The sequence below is a fragment of the Gymnoscopelus braueri genome (assembly GCF_963280865.1).
Source record: "Gymnoscopelus braueri genome assembly, chromosome: 3".
In the NCBI taxonomy this organism is placed as follows: domain Eukaryota; kingdom Metazoa; phylum Chordata; class Actinopteri; order Myctophiformes; family Myctophidae; genus Gymnoscopelus; species Gymnoscopelus braueri.
Window position 1 is genome coordinate 45,615,713 of NC_137612.1, and position 20,905 is coordinate 45,636,617.

The following is a 20,905-nucleotide window of genomic DNA, read 5'->3' on the forward strand; positions in this document are numbered from 1 at the left end:
TCATCAGTTTCCTGACTAATGTCTTTATTTAACACTCCATGAAACAAACACAGCTCCCTGTTCAAAACAAACCCGTGATGAGCTTCATTTATACTTTTGTCGCTTACCAAATATAACCGTTGTTTGTAGATCAGTTACTTTTGGCAAGAGACAATATTGTATTGCAGAGTATTAGACTTCACTCTTGTTTTCACCCGGATGGGTGTGGTTTAGCAGGGTGTGGCAGTACGAAGATGGTAGATCTATAAGCTCTCAAAGCATCGCAAATCATGAGCTTGTAGATCTATAATTTCTTGCTATTTGTGAAGCATTTTGAAATTGGAAGTGGTATGTCTGCGGGTTTATACATATTTAACCAATGAAAAGGATTAACGAGCTTGAGGCTAAATTATATCTGATCCATTGGAACACAGGTTCTTTTTTCCATTTCTTGGAAAGGTTTCCACTTGACAGCGACAATATTTTTGGTTCAGAAATTAAATGTTTCTGAATTGCTAGCTTAGCTTGACAAGACCTCATACAAACTGATGAGGTCGCTCATCAGGCACACAACTTGTCCTGTCGACCACTAGTTCACTGACTACAGCTGGGAGGTCACTCTCAATGTGTGATTGATTGAATACTTTATTTATCAAAAAATGTAAACAGCACGGAGGTACAGTAAAACATTTAAGCTAAATGGATAACACAAAAAAGTCCCAGGAACCTGTTTCCATTGTGGTCCTATGTATTCAATTCATCAACAGCATAGCATATTAACTACACATTAATACATGTCATCAACAAAGACAAATTTACAAGGAGAAAAAGGAAGAACGGCGGGCAGTGTATGACCCCTCATTTCAATGGGAATTACAAATGACAAATCAAAACAATTCCACTTTTATGCTCAATGATTTCACAACTCTTCCATTTATACGACCTACTGATGCCCTCATGTAGGGTTAGTTGTCCATTTGTAGAAAATGAATTTACTTTGTAAACCATACCAGTGTAAACAACTACTAGTAGTGTTATCACTACTAATACAATTACTATTGCCACTAGTATGATAACTACTGGTATTGTATTATAATTACTCCCACCACAAGTATTATCACTGCTACCGCTTTTTGCAATGCGGTTTTCCAGCCTGTATTGGTTGAAACGAGATTTAAAATGAATATTTGTGACATGAAAAGTTATGAAGACCCAGCCTGTAACAGTAATCGTGTGTGTTATACATAGTCCGGTCTGTAATCTGATCTGGCCTGTATTTCGACAGGGCCTACTGCACTGAAGTGTGCGTGCGTGCGTGCTTGAGTGTGCAAGTGTGTATAATGGGTGGGGAGTGACATCAGGACTTCAAATCAGGCTCATGACCTTTGTCATATGAGGAGTAGTATTTATACATAGCCTACTTACTATACATTCTATATTCAACACAGGTTTTATACTAAACAATATATATAAATAAGGGTTTAGGAGTCCTACAGAGAGTGTCATATGGTGAGCTAGGCTAGGATGATTCATCTCCACTATTCGAGAGATCTACATTTTTTGACTTACATTTTAAAACATGGTTTAACCACTTAAACCAATACTTCGCTGATTGGGGTCCCCCATGGGTATATACTTTGTCCCCCCTTTTTTTCTCTCTACAGTGTAGAGAGACAATTTTACCTGTAGCCTACAACTGTAATACCAATAATGAAAGTAGCTAATAGTATTCTTTTTAATAATAAACAGGATGAAAAACAAGGCCAAGTGACAGCTGTATACGTAAGCGTGCGTGATTGTGCATGCCGTCCGCGACTGGTTGCGCGGTTGTGGCCCTCATCAAGTCACCTTTTGTTCAATGTGGCCCTATAACCCCAAAATGAGTTCGACACCCCTTCCCAATTGTTCTCAAAGTGGGGTCCGGGGACCCCCAGGGGTCCTTAAGGGAGTCCCAGGGGGTCCCCAGCTAAATGATGGATAGTCATAGGAACCAAATGGACCCTGTAACTGTAGGGTCTGTAACTCTGAGAGTGTACACATGGAACCAAATGGACCCTAAGGGGTCCATTTGGTTCCATTTGCACACTCTCAGAGTTAAATTAGCATTGAGTTTACGATATAAATTGGGTTCCCAGAGATAGAAATGCCATTAAATGGGGGTCCGTAACCTAATATGTCAAACTGGGGGTCCTTGAAAAATGTTTGAGAATCACTGCTAGAGCCGTAAAAATCTTCTCTTATGGGGATCCCTGGCATATCTTTTCAAATGGGGGTCCGCAGGCTAATAAGTGTCAAGTTGGGGGTCCTTCAGCTGTTTGTTGTGAAATAAAACCTGGAGCATCAAAGTGAGTTGCGAGCCATATCTTTGTTTTAAGTTGGGGGTCCTTGACATGAAAACATGAGAACCAATGCTCTACACCAAACCTCTTAGCCGGAAATAGCCCATCATCAACATGTTTGCGATTGGCTTGTGAGTTTACTGATTGGCTGTTTTTGCCCGAATGTCTGCCTATGTACTGGTGGAATTCCCATGTATTATGTTTTGGATTTGATTGTTGTGTCTGAATGTTTGGACCCCAGGAAGAGTCGCCTTCACTACATTGAGGATTACTGGGGATCCGTAATAAACTATTAACAATATTATGACATAACCAGAATAGGGACACTAGGGTCGCCAACCATCCCTTGAAATAAGGAATCGTCCCTTATTTGGAAACTGAAACGCGTGTCCATTGTTCCTTATTTTCAGGATGACAGCATGACACGCATCTTACAAGTTCAAACAGCTCATACATATTACAATAGGTTGTAACCACTTAAAGGAGGAGTTCACCCAAAAAATGACTTATTTTCTATCAATTGCACACCCTATGAAGCCTTGAATCCATGGATTCTTTTTTGTTTTTGTCGCATTCCTAAGCTAATAATTTGATTCCAGTCTCCTACCGCCTAATGTATCCGGTAGGAGACACAAAGTAGATTATTTGTGTCTCCTACCGGAAATACACAGTGTCATCAAATTATTGTCTTAGGAATGCCACAAAAACAAATATAAATCCATGAAATCAAGGCTTCATGGGGTGTGTAATTGATAGAAAATAAGTAATTTGTTGGGTGAACTCCTCCTTTAAACCGTGTAGACTTAGTAAACTGGTGTCTCTACACCAAATGTCTTTGCCATAAATAGCCCCAGACTATGGATGCTGGGGTTCAAGTGGTATAATATACAAAAACTGTATAGGCATATACATACTGTATACACAGTGAGATTTTACTTCTTCTGGGTGTCACTTATTTTCTTAGAAATAACGGACGCCCCAGGCCCAGCTGATATCCAAGCTCACGTGCCGCACTGCAATGCGTTGTGAGCTTGTAGATCAGCTATTTTTGATTTTTTTTGTAACTTTTTAGAACATTTATTAAAAGTTATCTCCCCACAGTATGGACAGTTGTAGAATTATTTATCTAACAAACAATATTCTGTGTTATGGGGGTCCATGGCACACACTCCTGTCAAATGGGGGTCCGTCCATGGCCTAATGTTTATCAATTTGGTGGTCCTTGTCATGAAAATGTTTGAGAACCAATGTTGTAGATATTATCTTAAACAAGTACAACAGTAAAACCATCAGTAGCCACATTATGTGAGGGTAGCTCCCCCTGCTGGGACAGATGAGGTGTGGATACCTATAATTAGGCTACCCATGATCCACCTGAGTTTATTGTTTGAAAATTAATATCATCCAAGTACTTCATTCTGTGACACACATGGATGTTGTTTTTCTCATAGTTGACTACATGTGCCATATTTGGACAAATAAACATCATTTGTCTTCTAGATTTAAATATAATCATATTGTTTCAGAAGTAGGCTATCCTAACATTCTAGTAAAGATGAAAAGCAGTAATGAATAAATACAAGTGGAAGTCATCAATAAATCCAGTGTTCACTTAGTTAATAAAATATGAAAAACGAGATCACTCAATATGGAATAGACATAACCTATTTATGAGAAGTATTGTGAGCTTGTAGATCTGCTATTTCCGGCGTGTGATACCATCGTAGAACAGAGGCCCTCAGGTTGGTAGAGGGGGTTTGGGGTGGATGTGGAGATATTAGATAAGAGGGGGGGGGGGGGGCTGCCATCTAAGGGTCACTTCTATGCAGCTCAATGACCCTGGCATCCCACACTGACTGAGGGCGATGTTACAGAAAGCTAGTTGAAGATAGACAGCAGTCACAGCACTAGTAGCAGTGGACTTGGTAGCAGTGCTACCAAGTCCACTTATTATAACCGAATTTGGATGCTTTGAAAACCACCAAATGAGTCTAAAATACCTTTAGTAAAGAGTGACACAAGATGGATAGAAGTTTTGTTCCCTATTTTTATTTGTTTTGTATCAAAATGAGACAGAACATTTGAGTGTGTTCCATCCATTATATTCATCTCATATAAAACAATACATTCAAACACAGTGTATCATATTGTTTTTCCTTTTTTTTCCCTAACAGTGCTGAATATTCTGGTTTAGAATTGGTTCCATATGTTAGCATTGAACATTTATATGACAGAAAAATTACTACGAAACAATTTGAAACCATTATCTATGAGCTCAGCTATGCTGCATCATGTCACACCAATCAGGCGTAGACAAAAACATCCCAATTCACATTTCATATTTGATTTCAACTTTTGAGATGACAATACATTTTCTTAAAGGACCATACCAGTGATGCGTCATGTTCAGCCCACTGACTACAAGTCACTGCATACTAACCTTACAAAACATACAGCACTGTTGTTAGTTTGATTAAGGAGGAACTTAAGTCATTTGTTCTACATTTGTACAGACCAGGTCATAACCACATTTATTTGGATTGTTTTCTAATGCCAACATTAACGCCGAACAGTCTACCCAGTACCATTTATTCAGAAATCTCTCACACACACACACACAGTTGAGAATCGGCAGCACCCATCAAACTATTGCCTGGGATAACCACTAGTTAATGTTAGCTACATACGACCTACAGTTAAATGCTCTCGTAAACAAACATAATCTGTGATAAGCGGCCACCAGCTCCCCGTTTGTGCTTGAATAATTTGGACAGACAGACAGTGTCTTATACTAAACTAGATGCGAGTTCATAGCAAAATTGCAGCAGCTAAACAGTATAAGATTACTGGCTTAAAGGGATATTTCACTTTAAAAAAAAACTTTGGGTCATTTTATCATCTACTCAGGCTTTTAAGTTGACAGTTTTTAAGTTGCTTGATTCAGTATTTAGATATTTGATATTCATTTTATCAGACACTCCCCCTTCCTATACAAACCCATTATAACTTCAAACATTTTTAGCATGTTAGATTAATCAAAAATACCCGTTCTTGGTTCTGGTGACTCACCCTGCCCTCCTAATACGAGATACATTTTTTCATTTATTTTATTTTATTATTTTGTTGTATTAATTTTTTTTCATTTTCCAAAAAAAATATTTAAAATAAATGAAAAAAGTTATCAAAAAAGCACGGCCCCCTCGCGTATTAAGAGGGCAGGGTGAGTCGCCAGAACCAAGGACTGGTATTTTTGATGAATCTAACATGTTAAAAATGGAGTTTGAAGTTAGAATGGATTTGTATAGGAAGGGGGCGTGTCTGATAAAATGAATATCAAATATCTAAATATTGAATCAAGCAACTTAAAAACGGTCTGTGGGGCTCACAAAAGCCTGAGTAGATGATAAAATGACCCAAAGTTTTTTTGAAAATGAAATATCCCTTTAAGTGGCTTTTTATTTCACTTTGATAACTACCTACAGTATACAGTATGCTTTGCTTTCAAAGGCCACATGTTTGCTAAATGACTTCAAGTTTTGTTTGGGTATCATGTGTGTCTATGGATATTTAAAAACATAGTATATGTTAGTGGAAATAAAACTTCCATTGTCTTTTTATATTAATTCTGGAGCACAAGTATTTTGGTTATGGTTAGGCATTTTAATGCATTTTAAAGCATGGACTGATTTGAAAGGTTTAGCAGAAGAAAATGATTTACAATTCAAATCCAAACATCCATGACTTATTATTCAAGTGATGTGTTTAGCCAACATTGACTCAATTATTCAGGTAAGATTAATAGTGTTTTAATGATTTGCGACAAATTACTGACAACGGTATGGTCTTTTAAGTTCAGCACTTTTCACAGTGCGGAAGCACGACATAAGAAAGGAAATATAACTAAAAAGAAGAAATACATAACAGGACCCTCACAGACAGACAGACCTTCAAGTCTCGTCTACAAACCAACATGTGTGGTCAAACATAACAAAGAAATGTCTTCAATATTTCTCTGCAGTTGTGCAGACATGGACAGTTATTTGGCATAACATCACAGCTAGTCACACCACTAGTCACACTGGAACGCCCTGCCTCAGGATCTAAGGGTTGCAAACTCAGTGTCATCTGAAAACCTACTTTGTTTATTGTTTTAATTGTTTAATTGTTGTTTTTCTGTTTCAGCGCAAACATCAAAAAACGATCATGCTGAATCGTTCTTGGTGTAGTGTATTTTATATTGCCACTGTAAAGCACTTTGTAACAATGTTTCGAAAAGCGCTTTATAAATGTATTATTATAAACAGAGCAGAATTACATTTTTCATCAAACCTTGATGTCTCATCTTTTTAAATAGCAATATGAAATCAGATGGAACTGTTTTGAGTGCTCCGTTGATTTTAAACAACAGTTTAAAAAAAGCAATGGAACAGAAGCCGTATGTTACTTGAGAACAACACTGGTGCCTGTGATCACAGCTGTTGTATTTACCTAAACTCCCTCCCTCTCCTGTTCTATTGCTGAACCCCTTGAACCCACGCATTGTTGTTGAAACTGGTGTGAAGCCCTACTGTAGTTGTCACGTATGTTACTTAATGGGAAGTCACGGAACAAAGTCCGGCACACAGTCACAGTGCTGGTTGGCATCGTCACCGGTCGCTTCGAAAACCGCCTCAGAACAATGTCTTACAATGAAAACAAACTTGTTCTGCCACACTTGCATCCATCCATCCATCTATGTGTTGATGGTCTCTCCGTCGACAAGGACAGTCTATTTATTAGTAACTACTGTTATTATCACTCCACTGGCTCTCTGCATGTGTCCTTCGCTCTCCTTCAGTGTTCTGCTGCTGTGATTGTCTGAGGTGTTTACATGATGATCCGGGGTTCAGGCACTGAGTCACTGATAGATTTGTGAGGCAGAACGTTGGCTCCGTTCAGGTACAACTCGTCATTGACGATCACATCCTCCCCAAGTACCGTTACGTTCTCCATACGCACCTGCAACAAACAGCACCCGGTCAAAGCAGGAGCACTTCTAGTATATATATATAATTTGTCACTGTCGGGCAATTCTTTTACTTTTTTTGTCTTTTTCTAATAAATCAGTGCTATTGAACACCCTTTATGTCCGTGTGTGGGTTATACAATTATTGAACCAACGAAAAGTATTAAAAAGCGCTTCTGACTAAACCTAACTCCATTGGATCCTCAAACTGTCGGTCAAACCACCTAACTTTGTTTTTTTCCATCACTGATTAGAATAACGAAGTTTGACCACATTAATGGTCAAAAACCTCCTAACTTCACTTGAGCTGTATTTTGGTAAAGTGATGATAACATAAGGACACATTCAAGTATCTGACAATGTAAACAGTCACCATACCAACTTTGACGAGGCAGTATTGTGTTGTTCTAAAAACATGTTTTTTTTTCCTTTTTCATTTCCTGAAAAGTTTATATTTTGGACATGGTGGTTTCTGTCCGACAGCAAAGATATATAGTAGTAATATAATAGTAGTAATAATAAAGTAGTAGTAGTGTATATAGCAGGGTATACGTAAGGATAATCTATGACAAATGTGCTGTCATGATCAGTGAGTTGTAGTAGTGAAATTTCTGAACTCACCCACTGGCCCACACATGAGCTCCATCCCACAATGCAACTCTCCAGCCAGGCGTGGGACCGAATGCGCGCTCCTTTCAGGACAGTACAGCGTTTTATCCTCACGCCATCCTCCACAACCACACCTGCTCCAACCGTCACGTTAGGCCCTATTGAACAGTTTTGTCCTATCTGAGCAGTAGGGTCCTACAGATGGACACACAGACAGAGGGAGAGGGACAGACACACAGACAGATGGAGACAGAGGGACGCACACAAACAGACATTAACAAAAGAGACTAAACAAACTTTAAAGCCTCACTCACACATGCACTGTAATCTGGAAGTTATGGCTACACATTAACCAGTAGTTAGTATGCGTGAACCTAAGTGTCCAACTTGTGGGAACTGAAATGCAACAGACTTGACTGTGCCAGCTTCCATTGTGTCAAGCCGGTGTAATGTCCAAAAGACCGAAAAGACTCAATGTGTGAATGGACGAGGCGATTGTCCTTTGAATTTACATTGAGCGAGTGGTTGTTGATGACGTTTCTATTGTCGAGGAGAGAAGAGGCTTTCCTACCCAAGCAATCTTATTTGTGCAGCTCGGAGGACGGCTCATTTTGATGTCCCGGCCTGATACCATGGACACTGACTAATATGTGAGTTAGAGAATATTAGGCTACTAGATAATAGGGATGGGTTAGAATAATTGATTATTCGAATCATCGTTTTTGAGCATAAAATCTATTAAAAAATATTATTTTCTTCTTTATTCTTTTGCATATTGCAATATTATTTTCTTTTTTATTCTTTTGCAAAGGCTATATTGTCATCCAAAGCCTACCCATTCTACATTCTAGAGTATGCCTAGTATGGGTGTAATATTTTTTCTGTTCTGCATTAGCACTGTCATGTTAGCCTAATAATGTACAATGCTAGTAGTAGGCTAGGCTATATACAAATGTATTGCTACCCAGACACAAGGAACAATGTATATTGACATTCCATGAACGTGCAATTTTTACACTGCAGATATTTTCTGGTCTGCTCTCCAATTTAATCCAAAGATCTATTCTAGGCTGTGTGATCAAATCGAAGAATCGTTTGAGCAGTGGAATAATCGACTAGATAACCAACTAAGTAGCTGACCTGCTGGTTAGACCAATTAAGGAACTACTCGATATGTGAGCCAACCAATGAGATACTCACAACCAGCACGTTTCCAAGGAAGCCGGGTCCTGTGCGCAGCTTCTCTGGTGCATGTTGCCGTAGCGACTGCAGGTACATACACATCCCTGTCAGGAAGTCTTTAGGCTGACCAATGTCCATCCAGAAACCTACACACACCCACCCATGTGCACACACACACACACACACACACACACACACACACACAATGAATCAGTCTGAAGCAGATTTGAATTGAGATATAGATATATATATATATATATATATATATATATATATATATATATATATATATATATATATATATATATATATATATATATATATATATATATATATATATATATATATATATATATATATATATATATATATATATATAAGGATAGGAGAGGCCAGTGACATCACCAGAGCCCAAACCAGGGATGGGTGACATTCCTTCATACACTGGTGGTGGTGGTGGTGGAGGAGGTAGGATGGGCTAAAGAGTAACCAAATGTCATACAGACTCGAAGACACTCTACTGGTCTCTAGTACTGCTGGTTTTCTATCCTACCAGGATCAGCTGGTTTGTATGTGAGGCCAGATATGAATTAAGAGGCCAGACACTTACGTTTGGTAGCACTGAGAGCTGCAAAAACCAAACACAAGAACGCCACACATTTACAAATATGACTCTACACATTTACAACCATGACACAACACATTTACAACTTACAACCATGACACAACACATTTACAACTTACAACCATGACACAACACATTTACAACTTACAACCATGACACAACACATTTACAACCATGACACAACACATTTACAACCATGACACACACAACCAGGACACAACATATTTACAACTTACAACCATGACAACACATTTACAACCATGACACAACACATTTACAACCATGACAACACATTTACAACCATGACACAACACATTTACAACCATGACACAACACATTTACAACCATGACACACACAACCAGGACACAACATATTTACAACTTACAACCATGACAACACATTTACAACCATGACACAACACATTTACAACCATGACAACACATTTACAACCATGACAACACATTTACAACCATGACACAACACATTTACAACCATGACAACACATTTACAACTTACAACCATGACACAACACATTCACTACCATGACACAACACATTTACAACCATGACAACACATTTACTACCATAACTCTACACATCTATAACGATGATATTATACATTTACAACTATGACTCAGTCCAGTGTATATCAACCCTGGCAAACGTCCCAATTTTGGGCCGGGGCTACTGCTGAGGTGTGCCGTGCCGTTTGAAGAAGGTTTGAAAAAATTTTTTTTTAAAAAAAAAAAAAGGTTTTTTTTTGTTTTTTTTTTACAATAATAATAATCAGGCATGCAAACAGCCCCGAGGTGAAAAGGGTGACAACATGCTGTTTTTTTCGGGTCAGGTGTGACACTATTGCCCTATTTGGATTCAAAACGGCTAGTGGAAGCTGAAAAGCTACAAGTTTGCATGTCTGACAAGCTACAAGTTTGCATCGTTTCGTGAAATTAGTGTATCGGCACACCCCTAGTGTATGTGTATATATATATATACCGTATATATATATATATAATTATATATATATATATACCGTATATCTAGGTGTGCCCTGGGATCTTTTGGGTATGCCAGGTGTGCCTTGGCACAAAAAAGGTTGATATACACTGGTCTAGTCTATGACAAGAGTCCAAAATGGCTGGAGTGTTGGCCAGGGAGTTTCAAGGAAGGTTTGAACAGACATCCTGTGTCAGCTGATCTAAGTGATCGTGAAGGGTTCTGGGAATGGATCATGTCCTGAGGGTATGGGGCTGCCATGCCCTTGATTGCCTTGTAGGTCGTCACCAGTTGTTTTGTGGGTGCAGGCTGCAACCAGAAGCCAGAGAAGGCAACACAAAAGGGTGTCACGAATATTAGCATTAGTGTCGGCAGCAGTAGCTTCATTACCTTGCAGCTCCATGGCATACAGTTGTCCCTCCTCTGCCATGACAGGGAAGATCTCCTTCTCAATGGACGTTGGTCTGAGCTGCAGAGACACAATAAGACCTGAATACAGAATGACCTGAACACTGCATGACCTGAACACAAATGTAGTCATATTATAACTACATAATTGCTAGTGGAGCAGGAATTTCACGGCGTCGACGACGGCCATGGCCATGTGTGCCCCTCGAAAGATTAGATGCCACAGTGGCCTTGATGCCTCGCCTGCACTGCCCTCAGCTGATTTCATGTTTCTCCTCAGCTCTCTTCTGTCAATACATTTTTTTAGGCACCAGTTGTCTTTGGTTGAGATTTTGAATTCTTATTGGACAACATCAAGTCGCTGCGCATAATAAGCAATAGTAGGATTGATTTCGAGGCTGATATGAATCGTGTGCAGCTTAAAATGCCACGGAAGACAAGTGATGCTTGAGAGAGAGAGCTGCTGTTTGTTTAATGTTACCAGCTTAGTTAAATGAAACAATTGTAACAGACAGGAATTTAGTCTGTAGCCTACCTGTATGTAGGTGTCACAGGTCCATGTGAGTGACATTATGTTCGAGGGGGGTGAGCTGCTGCTTTGCCAAACGATAATGTAATTTCTATGCACCAAAAAACATGCCAAATTAAAAAGTGCAGCAAGGATCCAACACGTCCTATTGACTTCCATGGTCTTTGCGGTAATCATGGAGCTTTACACAAGTTAAACTCCTGTATGAATGTGTGTGTGTGTGTGTGTGTGTGTGTGTGTGTGTGTGTGTGTGTGTGTGTGTGTGTGTGTGTGTGTGTGTGTGAGAGAGAGAGAGATTATGAAAAATGAATAGAAACTTGATGAATGACAGTTGATGATAACATTAATGTGTATTAGGCTAACCAAATTAATGATCTTAATCTTATATTATTATGAATTAAGAAATAATAATAATACATTGTGTAAAATCAACTAAAGTAATTACAGCAAGTCCAATCACAATTAATCTTGAATGAAAATAACTTTTGTGGGGAAAATACAATCTCAACATCTCAAAATTGTGCATGTTCATGTTATTCATGTGACTCCTACTATAGTCACTGAAGTCCAAGGCTGAATGTGACAAATATTGAGGGCAATATGACTTTGTAATTATTTGTTTAGAATGATGCAATTATTTTGGCATTTGACCTTTGTGTCCACTGTCCACACAAAATGGGCAACACCAAAGGCCAAGTGCAATGACCCTAAAATGTTTAAAATCCTGGTGTGTACCTGTAGAGAGAGAGTGTGAGTGTGAGTGTGTGTGTGTGTGTGTGTGTGTGTGTGTGTGTGTGTGTGTGTGTGTGTGTGTGTGTGTGTGTGTGTGTGTGTGTGTGTGTGTGTGTGTGTGTGTGTGTGTATATACCTGTATGCGTTTCAGTATGTTTGTGTTGAAGATGTAAATTCCAGCGTTGATCTTGTTTGAGACAAAAGTTTGAGGTTTCTCTACGAAGCGCTGGATTCTGCCGCTGTCCGTCTCAAAAATCACAACACCGTATTTAGAGGGCTCCTCCACACGTGTTACCTACACACACACACACACACACACACACACATTAAAACACATGATTAACCCATTATGACCTGAGGCCGATTCTACAAATCGGAAGAAGAGAAGATTTGTGTAAAAACAAAAAAATCGGAATTATTCAAAGACATTTTCAAGATTTTGCCAAAATGTTCAAAAATAGCAAATGTGCAAGCTCGCAGAGCGGCACAAAGTGACGTGCTGTGAGTTTGTATATCTGCTATTTTTGAGAACCACTGTTCTAAATCCTAAAAGTTTTCTGAAAAACCTTTGTTGCTACATATACTGTATATAGCAAAAATCTAAAATGACAGATGCTTTCCCGGTTTTAATGGGTTAAAACACATATAAATAACATAACATGTAACAAGTAAACAACATACATCTGCATATTATACGCTGCATGTCATCATCATCATTTTTTACATCCGGAGACTATATCTTATTATTTCTCCTTTTTCTCCCAATGTAGTCATTATGTCAATTCCTTCAGGTACAGTAATCCCTTGTCACTGCTGACCCCTACTGGTTGGTTCGTTGGGGAGGGAGCAGACGAGCATGTGATGCCACCAGTTTCACCAGGAGGACATGACACATGTGTTCCTCTCCCTGCTCAACAGACCAACCTGCTAGTGCAGTGACAGCAGGATCCGTGCTCTCTTTCAAATCCCTTCTGAAAACGCACCTTTATTAAGACCTTTACAAATGCCTTCTAAACCAGTAGTTCTCACACTTTCAAGATTTTTCAAAAATGTACAAGCTTGTGAGCTTGTAGACCTCCTCTACGGTTGTAAATAGTTTTTTGTTCTTCCAGTTGATTTAATGTATTTGCTTTGTTGTTTGCCGTTTTCGTGTAAAGCACTTTGTAACTTTGTTTAGAAAAGCGCTATACAAATAAATTCATTATCATTACACACATTTTTCCCTCCTCCAGCATGGCAGTGTTACGGAAACATTAGTGACCTGCCGGAGTATGTGACCATCTTGTGGACACCAACATCCGATGTAAATCACTGCTGTTTGTTTATTAACAGGGTTAAACTTAGTATACTCCCGCTTACTTACGGACACGGACATTATGTGAAGTCCACAAGGCGGTCACATATTTCAGCAGCTCACCACTTTCACCGTAAAGCCTCACTTTTGTAATGAATAAAATGTTGTCCAATCTGTATGGTAGAGTATGCTAATACAATAATGCGTCCAGGCTGCGCAGGCACTGGCACAGCAGCTGCTGTTTAGGTAGGATTGCACTATAATACTTTTATTGCACTGTTGTACTTCCTTTTTTAATTTATTTTTAATCTTTTTCCCATGTTGTATGTCTCTTATGTTATCGTATGTTACCTTTGTGTGGGCTATGGACTTCTGTCTGAAATAAAATATATATAATATTAAAGGATCTACACCATGAATTAAAAAAAAAAATGATATTTAATATCATATGGTGTATGTCCCTCAAACCTTTTTCAAAAGGTTTGAGCCTAAATCATCACTCAGATATACTCATCCCAAGTCAATTGTCTCTGGCTTATACAGCACTTTCAGCTGCAATACCAAAACGTCCTCTTGGGCAGGGGGGGGGCTACTGAGCAATTCTGTCTGGCCAGCATCAATGCAATGGCAATGCAAGTGATGTCACTTGCATTGCCATTCTGAAATGGCCTGTTCAGACACTGTTCAGACACTGACTGAATGACTGAATGTTAAAAAAAAATATTTTTTGGGGTACAAGAGACACTGGGGAGCCCAAAAAATACTAAAAACCCCCAAAAAAAATGAAATTCATGGTGTAGACCCTTTAACTTATACAATTGGGGTAGATGTATTTTGTCTCCCTGCTCTTCTATTGAGACATTTAGATCAAAGGTCATGTCTCGCCTATAGACACAGTGTCACTATGTGTCAGCAGGCAGGCAGGCTCTGTGTGTCCTGTGTCAGCAGGCAGGCTCTATTAGCTCAATGGTAAAAATGTCAGCACTTACGCAGGAAACCGGGTTAAATTCCGGTGTAGAAGAGGAAAGTTAGGTATTGCTGCTTTAACATAACCATGCTGGAGGACGGAGGAGGACGAAGTGTGAGTGTTGGAATTAGTCTCTAGTCTCCACAATGCTGTACAGGAACTTTAACCCTGTGCTGACTGTCTGTCTGTCTGACTCACCACTATGGTGCCCTCGTTGCCATGGCGTCTGTGAAAGGCCAGCAGGTCTTTGAAGGGGAAGTCGCAGATGACATCAGAGTTCAGGACGAAGAACGGCTCATCATCATCATCACCCAACAACTCTCTGGCCAGAGCCAGGGGACCAGCTGGAGAAACACACACACCATACAGAAATGTACCATAAAATAGCATGTTTATATTGCATTATTTAGTTCCAATTCTAAACCATTAAGGTCCCGGTCAAGTCTAAACCAGGGGTCTTCAACAGGGGGATCCTCAGATTTGCAACAGGGGGGGCGATAGGATTTAAAAAAAATATTAATCACTTGAACCCTAGCACCCCTATTCTGAGGAGAACTTTAGCCAAAAATAGCAGATCCACAGCTTGTACTGCAGATCGGCTATTTTCGACAAAGAGGTTTGGTGTAGAGGGGAAAAAGAGAAGACCGTCCTCAGCGGACACTGCTCCTTAACCCATTCAATCCGGGGACGCATCTGTCATTTTAGGTTTCTTTGGCTATTCAAAAATAGCAGATCGACAAGCTCATAGCGCTGCACCGAGTGCCGCGCTATGAGCTTGTAGATCTGCTATTTTCTTTTAAATCCTGAACATTTGTGCAAATCTTTAAATATATATTTTTTAAAGCGAACATTTGCAAAATATTTTGTTCCAGGGACCTCCCAGAAGCAAAGATTTGAGTTACAAATGTTCGCTTTAAAAAATATTGCACAAATGTTCACAATCTTTCTAAAATAGCAGATATACAACAAGCTCATAGTGCGGCACTCGGTGCAGCGCTGTGAGCTTGTAGATCTGCTATTTTTGAACAGCCAAAGACATCTAAAATGACAGAGATGCGTCCCCGGATTGAATGGTTTCAGGTCCAGTAGGAGGTGGTAGATGGACTCACCTGTTCCCAGTGGCTCTGTCTCATGAGACAGAGAGATTCGGATCCCAAGCTACCAATGAAACAAAGCATAGTATTATTATTATGAACAGTAACAGAAATGGTACATGACACGGAGGACAGTCTAAACAACTAACCACTTAATTGCCATTTCAAAATAGCAATCTACAAGATTGTCTCGACACATTGAGAGCTTGTAGATCTAGATTTTGCATCACAAAGACATATTTTTAGGTAGTTCTTCTGAGTGTCAGATGCATTGTGGGAAATACGGTACCAACCCTCTGCTCCTGTGTTCTCATCTCTCTCTCCAGCAGATCAGACATGTAGCTCACAGCTAGGATCACATGGTCCACACCGGCCTACACACACACACACACACACACACACACACACACACACACACACACACACACACACACACACACACACACACACACACACACACACACACACACACACACACACACACACACACACACACACACACACACACACACACACACACACACACACACACACACACACACACACACACACACACACACACCTTTTAATTATTCAAATGGCTTTGGATACAAAACAGATAATTTGGTAATGAAGCCTTGATGAGACATAAAGTGTAAAATATATGTTATTAAATTTAAAAACATTACACTTACAAGAGATCACACAACACTAAAGATTAAGAATATAAACACTAAATATCAATCATTCATTTTTGTAATAAACAAACTGCTTTAATATTTTTTTCCAGAATTTAGTCATTATGCCAATTCCCCCATTAGGGAGTGTGAAGAACAGTGGTTTTCAAACAGTGTGTGGAGGTATACTGGCATGATGTAAAGTGGTCAGATGGGTGGACCGCCAACGCTTTTGTTTTGACTGACTGAAGAGAGACGTTCCTCTTTTGTCATTGGGCTGAACTACGCGAGGAGGGCGGAACCGGAAGCATGATGAACGAATCACTGGAACTGATCTCTTTAGTGAACAGGAACGAAATGACTCCAGTCACTAAAACGAACGATAATTCCCCTTAAATCCTCTATTCTTGATAAAACGGACCTGTAAAGAGTGCATTTGGTACGAACGCTCTTATTTCACTCTACACTAATCGATTCGCCAAAACTTTAGATCTACAAGCTCACAATGCGTTGCAACGCAGCTTGTAGATCTACTATTTTTGCCGAACATTCCCCCCAGAATAGGGATGCTGGGCGTAGTTAACAAAAGTGGCATTTTAAGTTTGAACCTTTAAGCATATTTTGATTATCGTGATATCGTTATTCGCAAAACAAAAATCCACAATAATCGTGACGTGTAATTTTCATATAGTCCCATCCCTAGATATGACTGTCTCTCACCTTGACCAGAGCCTCTACTTGGTGTAGGAGGATGGGTTTGTTGCAGAATTCCACCAGTGGTTTTGGCACACTCAGCGTGAGGGGGCGAAGCCGGGTTCCATAGCCACCAACCAGAATCAGAGCCTTCATCGTCCTGAAATCACCATGACAACATATTGTAACCAACACAATTCAATATTAAAACAAAAAAAAAAAAAAAAAACATGGGAGTTGTGCTGCAGGTTACAAATCTAAACATAACTTGAATAATGAATGAATAATTCATCACTTAAAGACAGATTTGGTCCTGAACACTAGGCAGCTGGAATTGAATGGAATTGGATGAATATTCAATTCTCAGAGTAATCCATTATCGACACATCTAAATATTTGTATTTTCAACTTTCAACTGTAACCTAATCTCTCAAGAACAGGCGCTGTTTTTCATTCTCATCTTGGCTCTGGGTTCCCAGATTGACTGTAACCTAATACCCAGTGCCCTCGGCCCACCTAGTCTGTGTCAGAGTGTCCATGAGCAAGACACTTAGCACTTCTCCACTGCTCATAATAGTTAAGACAGAATAACCACTCAAAACCTAACGTCCCTTTTCTGAGCATGTCATAATAAGTGAACATTCAGCGAAAATAGCCCTGGGGGATCCAGGTAAACAAAGTATATAGGGTTTAAACTTTAAGTAGTTACATGCAGAGGAGGACGTTCAGGTCTTCCTGAAATCTGTACTTGACAAATACCCCAACAACAAGTTAACAACTAAAGTGGACACAAATGTATAGAATGTATTTATCCTGCATTATAATAATTCTTATTAGTTGTGATTGTGATATGATCCATCACATTCACACTCACAGTAAGGACAGTGGTAATACTATATGTCTCTGTAGCGTCCTCACTCCTAATGCCTGCAGCAGGCAGTATTCTATAGATGAAGTATGATTGTCTAGAGCCCCATGGAACGGAATCAGCGCTCTACTAAAATGACAAACCACTTTGTTTGGAATAGTAATAGTAAGGGGATAAAGTATTACTAGGGCTGTCACGATTACAAATTCAGTACTAACACACTATTACTACCACGAATACTGTATATAGTACTCAGCATCAACCAGTGCATTGACATCCAAAAGATAAACCACCCAACACTATCAGTCATCCTCAAGCTTAACCCCTTAAACCCTATACATGTGTTGACTGCAGTCCTACAGGGGGTCTAACGTAACTCTGGTCTCAGTCCACACCCAACCTCACACAACTACACAACAAAGCCATTCCTTGCATTGCATCTCAATATAGACCAAGACAATACACACCACCTTTACCCTAAAGCCCCTCTCCGGGTGTTGGTTCATAACAATGAGGTAGGGCTGGGCAATTAACCAAACATATATATCAATACAGATACAGATATTTAGAACCAATAAGGTATTTCATCTGACTCATGTAGGTTCATCAAATAATCAATTTCTTACAAATCAACACGAAACAATTCTAAATTGATTAGTCTGATGAACCACTTAACCCTGTATCATACTTCACTGTACAATGGTGGTGTACATAAATAGCGGAAATAGACGATCTACAAGTTCACAACGCGCCTCATCGCGACACGTTGTGAGCTCATACAACAGCCCTACATTGAGGTACAAAAGGGCTCACTTTGGGACAAGTCTGATACCTGCAATCATAGCTGCCTTAAGCCATTCAATCCGGGAAAGCGTCTGTATCATTTTTTATTTTAGCTATATACTGTATATAGCACACTGGTTCTCAAAGCGGGGTTCTTTGGGGGGTTCCCGGGGGTTCCCAGAAAAAAGTTAATATAGCATCACAATCATTTTAACCACTTTAACCATTATTTTATACTTTGGCTATTCAAAAATGGCAGATCTACAATCTCATGGCGCGGAATCTAGAAAATGTGTGCAAATCTTGAATATATATACATATATACAGTATATATATTTTTAAAGCGGACATTTTTAACTAAAATCTTTGCTTCTGGGGGTCCCTGGAACAAAATATTTTGAGATGGGGGTCCGCAGCCAAATAAATATCATTTTGGGGGTCCTTCACATGAAAAGGTTTGCAGGTTTAGTAACAAATTAAATCTTGAATCTGTGTGACATCATATAGAGAGGAACTGTAATGCATTATCATCTCCATCATGTGGATATATTCTCATCATATCTATTTCACATATGATACAGTCTTGTTTTTTTTATGATAATTATGTAACATGTTAGTATTTATTTGAGGCCAATCTGGCCTGAAGACCTGAACCTGATCCAGTAGGACTGCATTCCTGACAACAATAACATCCCATATTATGATCTGCTAACACATGAATGAATGAATGAATGAATGAATGAATGAATGAATGAATGAAATACTATCCTGCTAGTGGGTGAATATAGACACATACTGTATCCAGCCAACAGTTACAACAGTGCAAGAATTTGAACCGATTTAGAAGTAAACAAAACGACTCAGTGGCTGAATGACATCTACATGCTACTACTGTTAGCATCCTCCAGCCAGCCTCCAACAGTCATGTAAACTATAAGAAGTATTGAAGTATTGTTTTATATGATCTACGTTCACTCTATGAGGCTCAGTCTGACACACACACTTGGTGTTTGAACTTTCCTACACAGTTCATTGACTTTCTAGCTCACTGTGCTAAGCTAACAGCTAACACTGACAGTGATTGGCTTAAACCAGTGACAGATAATTATGTTTAACGGTACTCATAATTATAATAACACGTCAAGACCACAACTAATAATTGGGTATAAACACAGCAGTGATATTATGAATACACACTTTTAACAGATAGACAGTACAGTACCACCTTTAAACAGTAGTTTAGACAGTAATACAAAGTATACTTTCAAGGCATAAAATCTACTATTAAATTAAGTGTTGTTGTTGTTATTATTATTAGCAGTAGTAGTATTATAGAGTTGTAAATACAGTGAGTAGAGTGTGCAGTGTGTGTATAGTATCTTATTAATATTATTAGTAGTAGTAGTATTATAAAGTAGTACTTCAGAGAGTAGAGTGTGTGTATAGAGTATCTTATTAATATTAGTAGTAGTAGTAGTAGTAGTAGTAGTATTATAGAGTAGTACTTACAGAGAGTAGAGTGTAATGTGTGTATAATAGTAGATGATGTGTAGATCTAGATGAATGACACGTACATTAGCTTACATCAGGATTCCACTGTTTCTGTTCCGGGGATCCGTGGTGGGCGGGGCTTGGACCGTACCATTATGTAGGTAGGTAGGTAGGTTTTGTTTTAGTTACTCCACTGCGCCCCCTACAGATATTGTCAATAGAATATTCCATTGACCAAATCTGTAGGGGGCGCAGTGGAATAACTAATCGTTTTCTGGCCAAAAGGTGTATTTTAGACGTAAGGTGGGGGGCTCACCTCAGAGTGTTCCCACTACGGAAAGTAGGCTTTCAACATCTTATAACTGACTTTGTTTTGGTGAGTAGCGAAATGGTATTTTTTATTTTTTACTACAGACGAGAGGCTGCACAGCCTGCGCTACCGCCTAACGGGGGGGTGTGGGCCTGCCGGGAACGGCCGAAAAGTAACATATCGTTAAGGAGAACTCCTTGACTCCTTCTAACCCTAAGGACCAGAGCTAGTAGGTAGGTACCGTACATAGAGTTGAAGGTGCCGTACCCATAGAGTTAAAAAATAAGGACCGTACCCATAGAGTTAAAAATAAGACCGTACCCCTATGGTAATAATGTACCTGCT

General features: G+C 39.3%; 1 protein-coding gene across 1 annotated transcript; it reads right to left on the reverse strand.

Moving 5' to 3' along the window:
* Positions 1–4,347: 4,347 nt before the first annotated feature.
* Positions 4,348–20,372, reverse strand: LOC308081705 (mannose-1-phosphate guanylyltransferase catalytic subunit beta). Its single transcript, XM_080423309.1, has 10 exons — positions 20,269–20,372; positions 17,136–17,268; positions 16,053–16,133; positions 15,775–15,823; positions 14,864–15,009; positions 12,541–12,699; positions 11,126–11,204; positions 9,133–9,260; positions 7,945–8,127; positions 4,348–7,316 (listed from the first exon to the last, which is right to left on the reverse strand). The coding sequence occupies exons 2-10, from the start codon at positions 17,262–17,264 to the stop codon at positions 7,185–7,187; spliced, it is 1,086 nt and encodes a 361-aa protein (XP_080279435.1). The 5' UTR covers positions 17,265–17,268; positions 20,269–20,372; the 3' UTR covers positions 4,348–7,184.
* Between the last annotated feature and the right edge of the window lie 533 nt (positions 20,373–20,905).